General features: G+C 36.8%; 1 protein-coding gene across 2 annotated transcripts in view; it reads right to left on the bottom strand.

The window, feature by feature from the left end:
* The window catches only part of LOC6577321 (E3 ubiquitin-protein ligase TRIM9), a 111,552-nt gene that overhangs the window by 6,162 nt on the left and 84,451 nt on the right, over nucleotides 1-20,939 (bottom strand). Inside the window, exons 2-6 of one of the 2 annotated variants that reach the window (XM_002003252.4) lie at nucleotides 4,487-4,582; nucleotides 4,293-4,424; nucleotides 4,113-4,214; nucleotides 3,873-4,032; nucleotides 1,761-1,790 (exon numbers count right to left, since the gene is read on the bottom strand). In XM_002003252.4, the coding sequence (XP_002003288.3) occupies nucleotides 1,761-1,790; nucleotides 3,873-4,032; nucleotides 4,113-4,214; nucleotides 4,293-4,424; nucleotides 4,487-4,582 (520 nt within the window). The remainder of the gene's footprint in view (nucleotides 1-1,760; nucleotides 1,791-3,872; nucleotides 4,033-4,112; nucleotides 4,215-4,292; nucleotides 4,425-4,486; nucleotides 4,583-20,939) is intronic. The other variant, XM_044009121.1, reaches the window with a different exon arrangement.

The raw sequence follows: 20,939 nt of genomic DNA on the forward strand, positions 1-20,939 counted from the left end.
ATTTAAAACCAAACTAAAAAAAAGCTTTTTTGAAAGCACCTCAAAGCCATATTAAAAGTGTTTAATTATTTTAATTAAACAGGTACATACACCAGTTGTTAGATAATATATAATATCGAACAAATACATTTATGTAAAAATAAAGTTAAATCAGGTCTTCTAGATCAACCTGTCTCAATTGACATAATAAATAAAAATAAAAATCTTGGCCAGGGGACAAATAAAAATTACCAATTTAAAGCTTAGCTATAAATAGCTTTTTAATTTAATTACTTATAGAGGCTGATGGAAAATTCCATAAAAGTAAAAACGAAAAAAAAAAAAAAAATTGAAAACACATAAATTGAATTTAAAATATATAGTAAAATATATATTGAAATAAGTTGGCAAAAAATAATAACACTCATAGAGACAAAAAAAATAAATAAATAAATAAATAAATAAATTGAATTTTAAATAAATAAAGTTGACAGAAAAATAAAAACTGAAAATCAGAAAATCTTTGACTAGTAAAGTTATAAATATATCATTTATATAAATAATAAAAATATAAACATAATGAAAGTAAAAAAAAAAAAAAAAAAACAAAAACTAAATAATTAAATAAGACAAGCAATTTATCAATTGAAAATAAATAAAAGAGTTGAATGGGAAGACCAAATTTAAAGAAAGGCACTGCAGATACACAAGTCAAGCCAAGGCCACGCCCACGCCCAAGAGCACTTAACCAAAAGTTGTCCCATTTGGGCACTTAGACTGGCAAAAGCTTTATGCATGCATTATTTATGTATATAAATACTAATTGAGCCGCTGCTGGAGCAACAGAAGCGTGACAATAAAAGTTTATGGCTCGCAAAACAAGCGAGTGGCGAAGGCGCCCCAAAGTATGCCACAAAATAAGCATTAAAAGGAAGAGAAGGAAAACAGGCGAAATTAAGCAGGCGCCAAGCTGTCAAATGTCAGGTAAAAAGGCAGGTAAAAAGTTTTGAATTCGAAATTTATTGGCAAGCGCTAAAGGCGAACCCCAAGCACTGAAATGGATATGGCCAAGTGTTTGGGGATAAAGTCCGCTCGCTTGGGGCGAATCACTCGGACGCAAAAATGTCAAAGCTGGAGCACAAATTGAAAGCCAAAGCGTAAAAAAAATAAAGCTATGGCAAAGGACGAAAAAAAAATATATAAATATAAATAAAAAGTCGTCAAAAATATAAAATAAATGTGCAGAAAAACGAAAAACTCAAATTATGTCACTTGAAGCTTCGCCTCGCTGACAGTTTGCGGTGGAGCGCAGCGGAAGTGAAAATATTTTGACAGCATTTTCATTTTTCTTGTGCTCTCGCTTTTTTCATATACATATTATTTTATTTTCTGCTGCTTCCTTTTTTGCCTGTTTGTTGTTGAAATGAAAATGTGAAAATTATTATGCGTAGGCGCGTACACAGAGAAACAATAGCAAAAGCCCATGAAAAAAACAAAATGGCCAACAATGAAAATTCCAATGTATGTGCGTGTGTGTGTGAGAGAGAGACTGCACGTGAGTGTGTATGTATGTGTGTGTGTGTGTGTGTGATAGCTTTAGCACCAAGATGGAAATTGTTGAATTTTTATGTTTGTTTTATTTGAACGCAACCAAAAAATGTTTGTTTAATTTTCATGAAATTTTTCTTTGGTGGAAAAACTAAAAAAAAAAACAGTTAGAAATTTGATGGTTTTTTGTTGTTTTCTTTTTTTTTTTTTTGTTGGTTGCATTAGTTGCTCACCTGCCGGACATCTTTCATCCTCATCTTTGACTGTTTATGTATGATTTGATTTTATTTATTTATTTTTTTATGAAATCAAGCAGCACATAGAAATGTTTTTGTTTTTTATGTGGAGCAGGCACGCGATAAAAGAGAAGCACAAAAAGTTAAAGACATTTAAAATATATCCAGATACATATTTATAGATTTATAGATATTTATATTAGCTATATCATATAACATAAATTTCATATTTATAGCAATATTATAATTTTGTACGTTCGTGTGTGTGTTTTATATGCTCATAAATTAGACACAATCAACAGGAAAAATGTATCAAATTTCAACACTTTCTTTTGTTATTTTAGGAGTGTCTCTGCGTGTGTGCATGTGTGTGTGTGTGTGGGTGGCCCTTTCCCTAGAAATTTGTCAGTCCAAAGAAATGGAACTGCGTCTCGTTTCACTTTACACTTTGTGCTTTGTTCCCCTTTCTGGTTTTCTATATTTATACATGTAGTTTAGTTTGCCTCCAGGGAATACCCCTAACTATCTCAACTATTTTTACTGCTTGCGTCTCTGGAGCGCACTTTCCAATGGCACTTAATGAGCTCGCGCTATTGTTTCAACACTTTCAAGTGTGTGTGCATGTGTGGAGTGGTGTGTGCGAGTGTGTGCGAGTTGAGTGCATATTGTGTGCTGTTAGGTGTGAGTGTTTATTGACATTGTGTGATACAATTTTACCTTAGCCTGTGACAATTAGTTCCAATATTTATGTTACGAGCTGCCTACATAATTTGGTTACACAAATTTACGCTAAAAGGGGGGCGAAATGAATTGTTATTGGGCTCTTTGAAAATGGAGCTAAAAATTTTAAAGAGCTGACTTTAAAGCTTGCTACAGTCGAATATTATTCTGGCTTGAAAATTGCTTGGGAATGAGCTGATTGAAATTTTAAAACTTTATATAATACAAAGAAAATTAAGGAATAAATTGCTTGCGGGCTTTAAGTTTTTAATTGTCTTCTTATCTTTTTAGTAGCGATTTCTTCTTTAATAGAAATAAAAATTTGTGCGCGAGATAAGCCAGAAGTTCTGTTGGGCATTTGTATAAAAGTTTCTTTAATAGCCAGGGCGAAGCATTCATCGATAGCTAAATTGTGCGGCAGATACAAATTATTATTTCTGGAAGAAACTAGGCAAGCTAGAAGATAATAAACTAATATTTAAGTTCGAGGCGACTAAAATTTACTACATTTTTATTATGCTTATGTTTTGTTCATTCGCTTGCCAATTGCAGTTGCAGAAACTCCTACTGATACTTATATGATACAAAAAATATTTAAAATGTATTACAAATATTTATTTTAAATAATATACCCTCCAATTGAAACTTCCTTAAGAATTCAATAGTCTGATTGCTTTATATATAAGATAGGCTATTAAAACTTCAAATATGCTCAAATAAATTCTTGATTTTATACAAATAATTTAATATTAGTTTAATAAAATTTTTAAACTTTTCAAATAATATTTTTAATATATTATTTTGTATTATAAAATGTGTAAGCGATATTTAAATTGCTAAAATATTTTTTAAGCTCTTCAAAGAATATTTCATTATATACTGTTGAGCATTATAGTCAAATGTATGTTTTGTGAATTGTTTAAATATGTTTAAGCTTTAAGGGTATTTTGGGCTGTCTATTTATATATATAATTTTTTAATATATTCATGTCAATTAACCAGCAACACACAAAGTCTAGAATGATTCTTTAATTTGCTCTTAGATCTTTCTGCTCATTAAGTTTTGGTTTAAATATATTCACACTAGTTCCATAATTTGCACTTAGATCTCTCACTCTCTCTCACTCATTAAGGCTCAGCTAAAATATATTTCCATTTTCTCTTAATGTCAATGGACATTATTTACTACATTTACATTCCTTATATAATGATTGCTATATATTGTTGTTTGTGTAGTGAGTTTTAGCTTGAATTTCTACAGCAAATATTAAATTAGTAATACACTTTGGCAAAAACTAACTAGCTCATAGCTAAACTGATTAGTATGAACTCTTGGATTATATACTTGCGAAACTAATTAAAATATCTAAGTTATTGGACTTTACGCACCTTTCATTTGTATAAAGTTCAAATTGTCTATGGCTCGTGCGACGGCAACATCGTCCAGAGTCAAGTCAACAATGGGCGAGACGCGAGGCGCAGCATTTGTGACCTCCTGGTGCCAGGTCATGTCTGTGTTGGCCACGCGATTGATTAACATGGAGCCGACCTGTGTGAGTACATATAAATGTATATACATGCATTTAAATATATAATAATTCATTTCATATTTCTTTTAGCTTAACTCACCTGCAAGAAGGCAGCGCTATCCGTCTCCTTCAATGCCTCAATGCAGAACTGAATGAGTCCCGTTGTCTGCTGCAGTTTACCCGTGCAATTCGATTGCTGATCCTGTTGGGAGAAAGTCGAAATGAAGGTAGAGATTGCATTCAACCGCAGCAGCATGGAGCAGCAGCAGCAGCTACTCACCTTTAGTATTCTGATTTTGGTATCCTTGTCCATGCGAATCGCCTCGAGCAGATATTCGCGTCGGTCGTGTATGGCCTGAATGAGCGCCTCGCACTGGGCGTGCACAAGACGCTCGAACTCAATGCAGGATTCCTGTGCGCAAGTAATTAAAATCAACAATTTGCTGCTGGAAAATGTTCACGTTCTCAACTTACGGTTACTTTGTCGCTCATGCCTTTGAGCCGCTGTATGAATTCGGTTGTGGAACGTGCCTTCTCCGACAATTGTTGCAGATTGTGTGAGAGTTCCGTCTGCCGAGAAGGGAATACAAAAGGATGACATCAGTGACGAGCCAAAGCCAAAGCCGAATAAAAAATATATAATAAAAGGCAAGGAAATGCAATGGAGTATTGTGAGAGTCGTAAAATGTTACGACTTTTTTATGAAGTGTCATGCGGCGGACTTTAGTCACGCCTGCGGCAGCGCTCCTTTTTTTTTTTTACAACAGACTCTATGTACATATGTATGTATGTATTTATATAAAATATATATTTAATAGTTTTTCAGCTCGTGTCATAGTCAAGGACTGTGGCATACACACAAAATGAATTACATGCCCGCCGGGCAGAAAACACAGTTCCAATTCCATTACAATTCCACTTCCAACTCCAATTTCATTCCCATCAAATGCCCTCCAAAATGTTACAAGAGTACAAAACCTCATTTGTATTTTCCGATAGCAGCAATGAGAGATTATTGTTGCGGCGGCTGCAACATTTGCACTTGACATTGGCATGCAGCAACAACCATAGCAGCTACAACAACCACAGCAGCAACGGCAGCATTTGGGCTCAATTTATATTCGTTTACAATTACATTGCGTATACGCTAGGCGTTGCACGGCCTGCTGCTCAACAATTTCAATTCATTAGCATTAAAATTGTTTTAGCTACAGCACTCGTTTCCTCTTCCTGCGCCTAGGTAATGAGCCCTGCCGCCTGCTTTGCTCTCGTCATTGTTGTCCATTACCGAGCCGTGCTGCCCCGCGGCCTATTTGGCATTGAAACGCTGGCCCCGCCCTCTGAGGCACGGCGTGACATCAGCTCTCACAATTATTTTAGCTTCCTGCGACACGAGAACGAACCGGAGCCCGAGCCCAAGCCCACACTGTCCGGCTGCTCAAGTGTCTGCCAGGCGACCCTTTCTGCAGCACACTCACTCACCCCCTCACCCTATCGCCTGAAGCATTTGGATGCTTTTCACTTTCCTGATGCCACCCTAACGGGTGACGGCTGTATCTTGTTTTGTCAGACCTGGCGTATACTCATTACCTCATTTGTTGCATCTTGTTTGTTGATTATTTTATTTTATTCTATTTGCCATTCGTCGCTCTTCTGTTTGCCTTTGTCGCATCTGCGTTTGCCTTCACAATTAACTCTCGCCTGGCATTTGACACTTTGGGAAAACTCACTCAAGTCGCAAAACTTTAAAATCCTTAAATTATTATTTGCAAGCTAGCTTAAGCATTTATAAATATTTATTTTTATAAAAATTTACTTCTTCTCCTATTGATAAAACTCTCAATTCAGGCTCAAATATTTCTGCATCAACATGTAAATGTAAAATTAGCTGAAGTTGAATGAGGTAAAAATTATGTTTCATTTACAATTATCTACAGACCGACATTGAGTAGAGACTGCTTCAATATATACTATACAATATATGAATAAATAATCAATAAATGAGTATTTTTGCTTTTAATGAGTTTAAGCAAATAATATGCAAGTCTAATTGAATTTCTCAGATGACTAGCTTCCGATAATAATTACAACAGCTGCTGAAATATAGTTATCGGAAATAGTATCACTCTTGTTGAGTCAGATTTCCTAAGTACAATTTATTTTTTAATAAAAAATAATAATTAAAAAATAATACTTAAAGACATATGGCATTTTTGTTTACTGCAATATTGAAAAAAATATTCCAAATAATTACTAAGAAATTTGACAATTTGAATTTAAAGTTTTAAAAAAAATTTTATTGTATATTCTAGAAAAAAAAAAAAAAAAAACAATATTTAACATTTAAAATAAATAGTTTTATTTAAAATTTAATTTATTTGTTTATATAATAATATTTTCAAATAAAATTCTGAGAATGTAACTAAAATAATTCTGACAAATTTTTATTAATTTAACATTTAAAGTTGAAATTATTTATTTAATTAATATCCTAAATAACTCATCAAAATTTACAAGCATTTGCCGCGAGCAAAGTTAATTATTGTTGATCACAAATTAGCAGATATAATTATTTTGTAATCATAAAAACTTGTGAGCTTTCATTTCAAGTGAAGATTTTTAATCAAATTTCCCAGAATTTTAGTTAGAGCTTCTGCTTTTATAAGCACTATTAATTTCGTTTCCCCCTTAACGCCACTTCAAAGTCAGCAGCGAAAATTCTTTGGCCATAATCTCACCCTCGGCAAAAGCATTTTCTATAAACCAACGCAGTTTCATTTCATTAGCTGCCGTAAAAGTGTTTTAAATAATAAATGCATATTACATGCTTTTATAATTCCCGCAGCTGAGGGAAAACAAATTTCAGGAACCCAATTACAAGGAAATATTTTGTAGACGGCCAGCTCTCATTAGAAGCGCTTGGCAAATACTTGTCTACGCCGCCCCCTCATCCCCTGCGGGGGGAAACAAGGCAGCTTATGGCGATTACATTCATTAACTGAATGCCAGACCCATTTCCAATCCCAGACACAGGGACAGACAGCAGGATGGACAGACAGTTGAAAGAGCGCTGAAAAGTCGGCAGTGGAAAAGCTGCTGCTGCAGCAGCGTTTAAAGTGGTTGTCTGGCCAGTGCTGGAACGGTGGTTGGGTGGTTGGGTAGTTGGGTGCTGCTGCATTGAAGCTAGCTAAAGTGCTGGCCAAGAATGCGCAACGCGCGCGGCAAAGCTGTTGAAATTTAATCCCTCAAGGGTTGCTTCAACGCGTTGTGGACAATGCACCAGATGGGAGGCAAATGCGAAATGGCGTTTCGTGATTTTAGAATATGAAGTAAAAGCTGAAAGCCAGCGCCAGCTAATGCCTAGCGTCTGTTTTGCATTGATAAGCTGACGCCATGCCCCAACTCCTGCCCCAACTCCTGCATCCCCCACCACCTCCTCTCGTGCCATCTATTCAAATATTACTGTGCCACTCGCTTTCGCTGCTTCTTCCTGTTGTTCTTTTATGACGCATCATCAGACGAGAGGGGAAAAAAATGAGTCGAGTATCATGTGCGGACCATGGCCACGGCTCACTGGCTCTGGCCATGGCTTTTAGCAGACAGTAAAAATAATATGACATGTTTATGCGCCGCAGACACGACGCCACGCGAAGACATTCGCAGTTGCCACGCATGCAAATCACTTGGATGATGTATGCAAATAATTAAAGAGCCTCCAGTTCCAAAAGCCCGGTAGGGGCCGACAGACCTCACTGACACATGGAGCAGGCAGCAGCGGCACAAATAAATTATTAAGTTGTTAACCTGCCCAAATAAAAACAACAAGGGGAACAATAAACAATTGCCGTCGTCTTAATGCAACTTGGGACATGACACACGAAAAATAATATGATGACAAATTTGGTCTGTGTTTGCGGAGCTCTATCATAAAGAAGTTTGCATCAATAATTTAATTATTTATTTAAAATTAATGTAAAATTGAAACTAACTTCAAAACAAACAAAAAATTGCCAACTGAGCAACGGCTTGATGAGAGTTCTGCTATAAAGAACTTTGTACCGATAATTTATTTAATTATTTATTTTTTTTACTTGAGATTACAATTAAAGCTAACTAGAAAGTTCAATTAATTTTATATTAATTCTATGTCATAATAAATAAATCAATAAAATTTCTATAAAAACTTCTTTATAATAGAAAAAATTTTTAAAAAATACATAACAATGCAATTTACATATTTGCATTTTTAATACGATTTTTTTTATTAATTATATTTATTTATTTTATTTTAATCTCAATTATTTTCGCTATTAATTATTTAAATTTTAACAATTCAATTAATTGAAATAATTATGAATATTAGGGACCTTATTGAACATAAATTATAGATTAATTTCAGTCAACTCATATGTAAAGCTCTAGCAACATATTCAAATGTAAATGAAATTTAAATGGCTCAAATTGCTGCCAAATAAGATAATTTTCAATGAGGCAAGGTAAAATTGCAAGCAGGACTCGGTCGTTGTGGCAAATGAAATGCAAATGCAGTTGCACATGACAGGGCACAATTTGTAGGCAGCAGCCTACAGAGCAACAGCAGCAGCAACAACAACAACAATGACAACAACAACGTCGACAACTGGTAGCAACACGCACGATAAGCTGCTTGCCTCACAGATAAAAATCGCAGACTTTGTGTCGTCTGCAACATCGTCGTCGTCGTCGCTGTCTTCGTGCAGCTGCAACAGAAAATTGCCTGGCGCCAGAGCAACAGTTGCTGCTGCAGTTCCTACCTATTGCTGCTGTTCTAAGCAACGATTATCAACATAATGTGGCCAATAATTTAGCTGCTCCCCAGCGCTGTCTATAAATAAGACACGCGAAAATATCGTGCCCAGTGGGCAGAGCTCATTAAGTGCGTTGTTGCGGCCAATAAGCGAAACGAGTTAACATTTTAAATATGCACAAAATTCAAACGAAAACTAGCATTAACGAGTCAAAGTTCAGTTCATGTTGCAAGTTCGCTTCATATGGACACACATGATGATGAACAGCCGTGGCTGAGGAGACGTGACAACGACTTGAGCGCCTGCCGAACAGGTGGCCAGCCAGCTCGCGCTTGAAATACAACGCAGTGCGGCCATAAAAGAGCCAGCTGATATATGAGCCGACTTTAAGTAGCTCGCATTTGCGGCCAGTCGCTGGCCATAAAGTGCGCAATCGGAGCTCGCTGGCTGGAGGTGTTGAGGCCTTCGCGCACAACATAAATATTATTAACAACAATTTCGTGCTACATGCAACACGTGGCTGGCAATTGAGCTGTTGTTACTTGTGGCCAAAGATTTGGCATGCCATTTAATGGACTGCAGCTGTACGCATCAGGGTGACTCACTAAACGAGTCGCATTTAAATCTATGCACATATATGGCCCAAACAGCTGTTGGCCATTAGCAAAGCTCATTCAACTGGTTAACGACTTGAAGGAAGTGAAATTAATTCAAGCATGAGCTGCCTTGTGTGGGACTAATGAAAAAAGTAGATGGGAAATATGATAAGTACTTTATGTTCGAACTGGAAATTATCAGTAGACGGTAGATTATTATTATTATGCACTCAGAGAGTATGTGAAATTTTTAGTTGAAAAAAGATGAGAGTAGAGAAATTTAAATCAAATATCCATATGCAAATATATTTGATATATTTTTTATTATTTACATTATATCAACATAAAACTATAAATAATAAAATATATATAAAATAAATATATATTTTTATATATATATTGGAGCAGTTTATCCGCTTTAGTTTGCCTCTCTGAAGTCATCAAATTAGTTCTAAGTGCATTTTATTTGGATTAGATTATGAATTTTTAAGAACTCACATCATGCTCTTCACTTATATATTACAAACAAATAGCGACACTAAAATTGAAACCAGAGATTGATCAGGTTTTACTTTTCTCATAGCGAAGCAGCCAATGCGAATTTAACTATAAGCAATGGGTATGTTTGGTTTTATATTCCTAGCAATTATTATTAATATATTATTTTACAAATCCATTTTTATTAATATACCAAACAAAGTATTTATATTTAATTCACACTAGATCAACTCTAGCATTTTCTCTAATTTTCTAAAGTCAGCTTAAAGCCAATCTCAGCACACTGAGCCACCCTAATGTGCATTCACATGGCTCACACTTCAATCAAATGGAAGCAATAGAAGCGCCAGCTCTAGTCGATGCCCACGAAGCTCAGATGCCCCTTTGCCCCTTCAGCCGGTCCTGCTGCCCCTCAGCTGTCAGGTAGTTACAAGTCTGGCTCATTGGGGGCTTCATTCACAGCTCTGCTTCTTATTTATTTTCTTTTCTTTTTTCTTCATTTTTGGCCTGGGCTCACGCGCCTGTCGACCAACAGGAGACGATAAAAAGCTTAAAATATAACTTACATTCTGACAAGATATGAATTTTAAATGAATTTCGCAGCGAGCGTTGATTTATGCCATGGATGAAAGCGACGTCGATGGTTTTTTAAATTGGATTATGCCAGAACGAGGGACTGTCGATCTGTTGGGTATGATTTGCATGCCAAGTGTCGTTGTAGTTGCTGTAGCTGCAGCTGATGTTGCGATTATAAATAAGTCGAATGCAACTTTGGACAGTTCGATGTCTAATTAATTAACAACTTCACTAAGGCAGAGTCTTACTTCAGTTGCTGTCAGAGTTTGGGGTTGATCAACCGCAGACGAGCAAGCAAACAAAACTCGATTTGATTGGGGCTGCTCAGACATTTCTTGGTCCCAGACACATCAGAGACGGAGGAAAACCGCAGAATCTAATTTAGAAAACGCATATGGGGCATGTGGCAACAGTGATGTCATAGCCAAACGGAACAAATGTTATAAAATAACAATAATAATAAGAATAATAATAACAACAGCAGAGCACGAAGCAGTAGCTGAAGCTGAAGTGGAAGCAATCCAAATATTTTCATGACAAATTTAAAATAACAGAGCCATGAAGTGGAACACGTTGCAGTCGTGTCGAACAAATGGTCAAAAAGAACTGTATATGTATATATATGGGGGAGTGGAAAGGAAGTGGAAAAAACAAGAAATGTGAAGAAAGAGGAATGCCAAACACCGAAGATGATATGCTCTTGCAAGCTATGCATGAACTTGATAATAAGTGAGAAATATTTACATTATAGAAATATGTAGTCTGAATTGTCGTAAACAATATTTACGAAGATTATAAACAAACTTAAATGAAAACAACTTGCTATAAGGCAATAAAAATTTGATATATTATATCGAATATCAAAGAATACATATTCACTCAATATACTACCCCTTAGTAAGGGCATATAAAATGAAAAGAACAGTTGTAAGAAATTGTTTAGGGGCGAGAGGAGGAGGAGAGGAAACCTTGTAACAAGTTTGCAGCGTGCAATGAAGCGCAATGAGCTAACGCACCGAATGTGGGAAACTCAAGTTGGGGGGAAGTACGCATACACATACACATACATACTTACATTCATGTGAATCGAATAGTGTGAAGAGTTGTGCACGAGTTAGTGGCAGACGCATCAGTTGGGGCATCAAAGTCAAGTGCTGGAGCAAATCTACTTAGCTGACTGCGTGACTCATTCAGCGATACTCGTGCGCGGACACGTGGCTGCGTTTACAATTCATTATGGATGCTCGGAACGGTAATATCAATGGATCAAAATGATTGTGTAAAACCCTTTTTGCGAGGCGACTTTCGCTGACCAAAGCCAATTTGAGTTGAGTTCGGTTGCACGTTGTCAACCCCAAGCGTAGTTGGCCATTGTCTGCCACGCTCAGAATGCATAACGGCAACTTGGCAACTTGGCTTGGTGGCTGGCAGCACGCTTCGGCAAATGTAAGCCACTTAATCTTAGCGTCGAGCCCGAAAGAAAGGCCAAAGGCAACAACTGAGAGACAGCAATGCATTAAGCCACGAGCAGCAGTCTGAGCAGCGAGCGACGGGCGTCTGCATCATGCGACTGCTTCATCATTATTTGCGCATAAATTTGGATTAAGGCAGCACAGCGCTGGGCGGGAGGGCGGTACGAACGACCAGCCAACAGACACTTCCCAAGAAATCATAACCAAACTGTGCAGTGTTGGTTTCATTTGTGTTTTCCTCTCCTTTTGCCTTCTCGCAATTTTGACCTTATTTGGCCGATTGAATGGAATGTGCTGGCCATTTAAGGAGGCGCTGCAATTGCTGAGAAATTGGCATCTCTGCAACTTGCTAACTAAAGAGCACATTATGTTTAGGGCTGGCTGTCTGCGAATAGTCGCAATGACAGCAGTTAAAAGTTGGATTAATCTTAAAAATCATCAAAACAAATACATACATGTTTTTAAGAATTTTAATTAGCTTAAGAAATTTTTTGTTTGTTTTATAGGTAATAAAATTGGTCAACAGATTATGATAGCAAATTTTAATATTTTTAAATATTTTGAATTGATCTTAATAAATTATTTGGCTTGTCTAAGATATCACAGAAAATATAAAATATATAATATATAAAATATAAAAGATTTTGATAGTTCTTAAAATATTTCGACTTAAGTAAATATTTTAGTAATTAAGAAATTGCAAGAAATAAATATTTTTCAAACTCTTAATTAAGCTAAAAAACTTATTTTGATCATACAAAATAATGCTCAAGCTATTTGGTAATTTTGACCTAAAGTTGCGAAATGAAATGAGACATAAAAGAGATTTATATTCAAATTCTCGGAGCCTAAATTTTGAGTTATAAATTAATTTAATAATTTTTTTTAAAACTATTACAGCATTATGCACAACAAAACTCTAAGGTTTTCAATTGCTTAACTCCATAATATAATGTATTCCACTCTGTGCCAATTTGCAACCCTCATGATTCTGTTTGTAGTTGAAGTAGCATTTCTGTCACATTTCTGACAAATAATGCGACAAATTGATGTTAAACTCCTTAAAAAAAAAAAAATACAAAAATGATAAAGACATAAAGTTATGCATTCAGCGAGATATGCAGCAATAAATTCGAATTTGTCTGGCAGACATTTCCTGTCAAATTAATGACATTTAGTTGTCGAAAAAGTGCGCAAATTGTTGGACAGATGTGAAGCAGCAAACTGCTAAGCTAGGGGACATAGCGTTCACATTATTTATATTAGGGTATCACAACAAATGACAGCTGCTTAAAAGCAAACAAGTTGACCTATCGGGTCAATCAAATATGAACCACTTTATGTGGGAGCCGACGGAAGGGAACAGTTCCAGTATTTAATAATATTAATAGAACAATATTAAAAGAACAAAAGTTTGACAAGCTAAATATGATAAATAATATTTTAAGAATGTTAAATATAGTATAAATATAAGCTTGTTTTTAAAAAATTAAAAAAGATATATTTTATGCAATATATATACCAAATATTTACTAAAAATATACTATATACATTTAAATTGCTCCACAAAAATAAATTCACTTTTCAGTAAAAATATTGTTCATACAAAATATATGTATTATCTGCAGCATCATAAATCTGTGAACTAAACTTCTATTGTGTGTTTTAAAATTCAGATTGACTAAATAGCCATGACAACTCTCGATCTGACTCAATCTCTTTGTGGCATGTTTCTGACTAACTGCAACATGTGGCCAGTATTTCGCAGCATGAATTTTTCTAATCTTTAAAATATGCGAAAACAAATGCTGAAAACAAAATTTTTGTTTGTTTTTATTCTTGCGTTATCAAAGGCAAAAATAAAAAACAAACAATATAAATATATATATGTATATATATACTTAAAACTTTTTTGCTGTCACACTCTCGCTCTCTCTCCCTCTCTCCCTCTCTTGCTCTCTATCTGAATGACAGTTGCAAACATTTGGATTTTTGTTTCCTTTAAAGTTTTTTGGGTTATTTGAATTATTTTTATTTTGATTGTCACAGCAGCAACAGCAGCCGCAGCAGCAGCAACAACAATAGAAGTCGCTGCAATGCCCAACCAGTTTTCATTCTGTTTGTTATTATTGCCGTTGCCGTTGCTGTTGTTGTTGTTGTTGTCATGCGCATTGTTGTTGCGGTAGTCCTTCTGTTAAACATGTTTGACACGGACTCTCATGGGGTTCCCCCAGGCTGAGGTCCCGGCACCGGCACCGGCACCGGCCCTGGCCCTGGCCCAACTCCAAACCCAACCGCATATCCCTCTCTGCAGTCGCATGTTTATAAATAAGTTTGACTCGACACGACCCGCAGTTTGCCCATCCATCTCGACAAGCTGCCAACAACAACAACAACATCGAGAGTCTACATACAGCCCTCTGCTCTGCAGTGTTTACGAATTGGTTGCTTGACGAGATGAGCCACTGGGCTGGCACTGACAAGGCGCATACCAAAAACACATATAGCTCCCTGGCTCAGCACACAGCCGAAAGCAAACAAACATTCGTTGACGGGCCTGACAAGGCACCGAACTGGTAAGGGGGTGCGGGTGGTGCGGTGGGGCAGGCCATATCTGAGGCGAGGTAGGAATCCGCTGCCAGCCTGAGCCTGGCTCGTTTTAATAATTTAATTTGTATAAATTTACCAAATATGTCAACGTCTCAATCAATTTTAGGCCAATTTGGCATTTGGTTCAATGCTAATTAGCCAACGTTTCGCCATTCCACGCACTTTCGTGGCGTCGGCGTTGCCACCCAGTTGCAATCGCATTCCAGTTCCAGTCTCTGCCTTAAAAATTAATATTTATTTCGATGGCTGTGCTCGCTTTTATGGCTCCATAATTTGCCTGCTCGCATTTAATGCTAAATGCTTTACAAAGTGGCTGCCGGACAAGTCTAAATGGGGCTTTAAGTGTTATGGCTTCGGGTCGTCGCCCATTTCCAGCCGACGCTTTAAGTGCTCCTCCCCACACATGCTCTCCCCCACTGCAGGCTGACTAACTGCATCACTCAGAGCTGGCATCGGAATCGTTTGCTTTACATTTGGCCACATGCTCATAAAGTGACTGAACATGTTAATTGAACTTTGATTTTATGGGGCGTGGCCAGCAGAGCAGGTGGCGAGAGGCTGTGCAGCAGGCCGTTGTAAAGTAAGGAAGAAAACATGTCAACAACATGAATAAGGCAACACGAGTCGAGAGCAGGAAATGGATTTTCTATGAGTCCAGCTTAGTTTCATCAGAGTTTCCCTCTGACGTGTGTGATTTATCATAATTAATATAATTTGCTAAAGGAGCTTTCTTAAGCTGGGCTGAAATTGACAGCTGTATATGGTTTGATGTGAATTATATTAATAATATGAATACTTCAATGATTATTATTTTAAATGACATGTATCTGATGGTGATTCTAATATCTTTATAGTTTATAGACCCAAGAAAATTAAGAGAAATGATTACTAAAATTGGTCGCTTCATTTTAATCAGAAAATCAAAATTTATATTTGTAACTATGAAAAATTAACGAAAAAATCAATTTATTTTACTGCTTTTTCTTAATTTTAAGTATTCACTTTTATTTTTTAATTCTTTTATATATCTTTAATTCAATATTATTAAAATAAAGTAATTGTTTTGTTTACTGCATTTTTTACTTTTTATTTTATTTTATTTTGTTTGTTAATTTTGAGTCTCTTTTTCTTTTCATAATATATTTGTCTTTTACTTTGAATTTTTTTAATTTTTCGGGTTTCTTGTTTTGAAAACGATTTATTTATATATTTTTACATTTTGTTACTTTTTTTTATAAATAAAATTTTTTTATATACATTAATAATTTGAATATACATTTATCTTTATTTTAATATTTCTCAATATAAAGAACACAATTTTTATATTTTCATACATACGAATTTTAATATTAAGACTTTATATTCTCTCATTTTCATTTATTAATTTGAAAATAGGAAATTTACAAATAAATAAAATACTTTATTTATTTATTTATTTATTTTTTTTAATCCAATTTCTGTTTCTGTCAGCTCAAACTAAATTTCAAGTTTGCGCTCAACTTTCCCCATGACTCACTGCGTCAAGTTCTGATGCTTTCCCTACACTCTTTCAGCCTCCCGCACACTCTGCCCCTGTTGCGCTCACACCTGATTGCCTGTGATTCAGCTCTAGAGCTTCCGCTCAGAATCGAAATCATCTGAGGAGCAGCAGCAGCAGCAGCAGCAGTTGTTCATGTTGATGACAAACTCTCAACTTTGGTGGCAATTCCAGTGAAATCGAAGCAACAAAATATTTGCGTAGCAAATTATTTACAGCTCTCGCAGTGGCAGAGTCAAACTGTTGTATTAATGCTTGAAAAGGATTTGTGTTGTTGCAACAACAACAACAACAACAACAACAACTTGTTGCCTGCTGTTTGTTATCTCGTTGTTGTTGGCACTCGAACAATTTCGTTGTCGTTGGCACGAAATACGTGAAATTTTTCACTGCCACTTGAACATGTTGTTGTTGTTGTTGCTGTTGCTGCTATTCTGTTGTCAAGTGTACACTAAGCTGCAAACTTGCTGCTGCTGGTGGCAACACCAACACCAACGCCAACACGAGCACCAACAGCAGCACCACCAGCAGGAGCAACAGCGGCAGCTCTTTGCAATTGGAGCCAACCTAAACGGCCACTTGACATTTTGCCAAATTAGTTGCGCCTCGATTTTCAATGTTTGCCAAGTGTCTGCTGACTGAGCGTGTGTGTGTATGTGTGTATGTGTGTGTGCGTGACTGTCACGGACTCAATTGTATTGCGGGCGTGGGTAGCACAGTGTAGAGCCCAGCTAGTGTGGGTGATGTATCAATTTTCCCAGTTTCAAAAGGACAATGTCAAGGACGGGGATTAAGGTGAAGTGTAACAGATATACAAATTATAGCCGAGTGAAGTGTCACAGATATGGAGTGGTTAAAAGCCGCAGAGTGTTTGCAAATATGTGTATATGTGTATATGTATATATGTATATTTAGTTAAAAGTAAGATAAATCCATTAAAATATATTGAAATTAGATAAACATGAACGTATACACGTATGTGTAATTAAATTGGTTTGTATTGATGGAAATTAGTTTGAAAAAGAGAAATTTAAGAGCGACAGATGGAAGAATGAGGAATGCTAGAGAGGAATGTGAGACGTAGCTATAGACACTGGTAGACAGATAAGTTGGGAAAGAAAGAGAGCGAAAGCTTATGATACAGGGAAAAATCAAGTGATGAGTAGAAATGGAGAAAGAGAGAGACTGTAAGAAGAGTCTAAATCAATGAGATAGACAAAGATAGGGAGAAATAAGGGAGCCAGAGAGAGAAAGGGAGACAGAGAGAAACACTAAGACACGGAGACAGAGAGAGTGAAAGAGAGAGAGAGAGAGAGAGAAAAACAGAAAGATACACAGTCCCAGATAGAAAGCGAGACAGTCAGACAGGCAAAAATTGATCTATTTTCCTAAATTGGAAAGCTCTACTAGCTCATCTAATATTGGCAGAAGTAACATAATATCATATAACTCACTCATGAGAATCGGGGAGAAGGGTACGCATATGAATTTGCATCACATTCCCTTACGAATCAACGTACAACTTCATGCGGAGGACAACTCCAGAGACGCAGGAAACTAATTAGTATCACGACAATATACATAGTTCCGACAATGCCTTAAGGTCGCATCTGAACTGAAAAGAATTACATACTGCGTGTACGATTCTCGAGATATTCGTGGCACATGCAGCAGACATACGTAAAACTAGTTTACATAACTACTTAGCGCTCAGGAAATCACAAAGGAAGAGCGAGAGGAGTGCAGAGGTAAGTAGCTATACGAAAGGTCTTTGACTCTCTGGAAGTCTTTCAGCGGCGACAAGGACTGACTTGAGCCTTGTGCTGAATGCAAATGCAACAAATGCAGCTGCTGCCACAATAAACAAACATCTCCAAGCCGCTGCTCCGAGCATATGACAAAAGATAATGATGGGCTCTCAGCTGAAGACGTGTCGACGCATCGCCATGACAGCCAGGCCATGCATTTGCCACGGCTGATTTCCCTCTTGTGCCACATCATAAATTAAAAAGTAGCGCAAATTAAAAGTAACTTTAGCCACGCCCCCTCCCCTACCACACACACGCAGGAGTGCAGACAGGGCTTCGTCTGCGGCTCGTTGAACTTGCACACGTGCTGGTTCCGCTGGGGCTGGACGGAGATGGGAGCTGTGAGGCGGGATGGCACCTATGGCCACCTATGAGAATCCATGTGAAGGCACGCCAAAGTCAAGCAACGAATTTTCGGTCGATGCTGGGGCGCTGCAATGCAGCCAAGTAAACATTTTTAATTGCATTTAAATACGACATTTATTTGCATGTAAAATTAACGCGCATGCAAATTACTTTGTGCCGACGCGGCGGCAGCAGTCGGCAGGCAGCATAAATATTGCCAGCAGAGCAGAGCAGAGCAGTGGGAGACGGTAGTGTAGAGACGGTAACGAGCAGAGTAGATGCAGCACAGACAGACAGACCAGCTGTAGCTCCTCTTCCTGCTGCTGCTGCTCTCCGCCTCCTGCTGCTACTGCTGTTGCTCCTCCGTCCCCTGCTGCTACTGCTGCTGCACTATGAGCTGAGGGACTCCGCTGTGCCAACGATTTAATGTTTTCATTGCGGTTGCGTGGGCAACGTCACTTGGCCCAGCGTACTGTACAAACTGAGAGATACTCCGTCATAACAAAAGTCAGAGTGAAAAAGTCTTAACCTGTAGTTTCTTCTCTCTGGGAGCGTGAGTAAAATCGATCGAAGCACACTGCGAGTGGAGAGTGTGCTAATATGCCCGCTCTTAGGAATTATTGTTTTTTTTTTTTTTTATAATGTACTCAAGTGATTCGAGAATTTTGTTTACTCTTTATTGCATAATTTCTGAATATTTTTATGTTATATTATATTATTATGTATCATATATGCTCATATTTATTTCTGGATTTATTCTATGTATATATCATATATTTATATTTTTCCCAGCAGTCTATATATTAATATAAAAATATATTTAGAATTAATCGATCGAACTCAAATAATATCAAAATTTACATTCAGCAAACATTTTCTGCTTTTAGCATACCCTATAGCCAATCTTTGCTGAGGGTATCAACAACATTTTGTGCGGTTTTTGGTTTGCTGTTTTCGGCGCCCGCAGGAATTGTGGGCAGCTTTGTTGTGTTCTCCACTTTTGATTTTCTATTTGGCTTCACTTTGTGTCACATAATATATATATACACACATATCTTCAAGATTTCTGATTTCGTGACATTGAATTCGTTTTGGCAGGCAGCGTGGGAAAGTTGAGCAAGCTAATTGAGCAACGTCTTAGCCAAACTGGAGCTGAGCCGCTGGCTAAGCGGGTTAAAAGTGTTAGATGACAAATGTGCGCGATGCTCGTGTCCGTGGCAACAAGGCCGCTGGGCTGATGGCTCTCGGTTTATCTAAGCTGAGTGAATGTCGAGCAAATGCAATTTAATAGCCATAAATTGGCAGCCAAGCGTTGAAATGAAGACAGCAAACGCACGTTCTTAGTGCACAGAAGTGGGCCAAGCATTCGGGCCATATTACGTGTCAGAGTGTGAGTATGCGTGCGTGTATGTATGTAATTAATTGAAATTTGCAATGTGTCAAAATAGCATCCGACAGTTGCCTGGCAATTATATAATAATTATTACTTGATCTGACAATGACTGACAGCTGTCTGACAGCAGCGGCAGCGGCAGAGGCAGCGGCAGAGGCAAAAGCTTGCCTGCAACCAAATGTTGCACTCGCTCATTATTGTCTGGCAATGTGCTGCTGCTGCTGCTGTTGGATTTTAATTAAAACTTTTGCACGCATCGTCAGACAGCAACAAGAATCAGCTGTCAAACGGAAAACCAACAAGAAATTTGGCTTAAAACCAGGAAACAAGCAGCTGATGAAACTGTCAAGAAACCGTTTATGGCCCACTGCGCGATCCCCCTATAAATGGCATTTGAGCCTTCGGCGAACATGTTTATGTTTATCTTGGCGCCTACAGCTCACATTTGTGTGTATGTGTGGGTTAGTTGGCCTGTCGCAATTTCCCATGCCTCACTGTAGCTGCACCCGCTGTGAAAAAGGTGAGGACGTGACCCGCTCGAGCCTTATTCGGCTGCTGAGGGCGCGTGTTGCAGTCAATGCCCAGATTTATGGCCAGCTATTTTTGCGAATGTCTGCAATCAAAACGAGCTCGTTTCGCTCTGCGATGCGGGGCAGATGCAGCCGCTACTAAAGGTTACTTATATAAGCCGAATCCTAAACAAAACAATTGGGCTTTGAATGAGCCTAGGCAGGGATTATAGACTTAAGTGTTTGCGTTTGTAAATTCCATATAATAATATTTTATAATCTATTTTAGTTCAATTATTTTACAAATTAAATGCCTCAAGGGTGAATTGCAAACATTTATATATTCGAAAAAAAATTACAAATACTTTATTTGTATTAAAAAATTGAACATAATTGTATATATTTAGGTATTTGTTTTATTTTTATAAATTATTAATTTTAATTATTTATTTATTTTGTGTAGATTATACAATTCCATATATTTATGTATTGTTAAATTATTATTTTTATATATATATATATATAAATTATTTTTATAAATTTTTTAATATATTATTTTTCTAATATTTATTCATCATATATGATATATTTTAAGCACGATTTCAATTATCAATACCAAAACATCAATTTTTTATTAAATATTTTATAATTGTAAAATATTTAATTTTTTTCTTTTATTAGGATTGTATATTTTTATTTGTTGTTTTAAATTTTAATCTGTGTCAGTTTTCATATATTTTGTACTCCTCCTATTTATACATATATTCCATAACTCTATCTATACTGCACTCAACAC

The sequence above is a fragment of the Drosophila mojavensis genome, unplaced genomic scaffold (assembly GCF_018153725.1).
Source record: "Drosophila mojavensis isolate 15081-1352.22 unplaced genomic scaffold, ASM1815372v1 contig_36, whole genome shotgun sequence".
NCBI lineage: Eukaryota > Metazoa > Arthropoda > Insecta > Diptera > Drosophilidae > Drosophila > Drosophila mojavensis.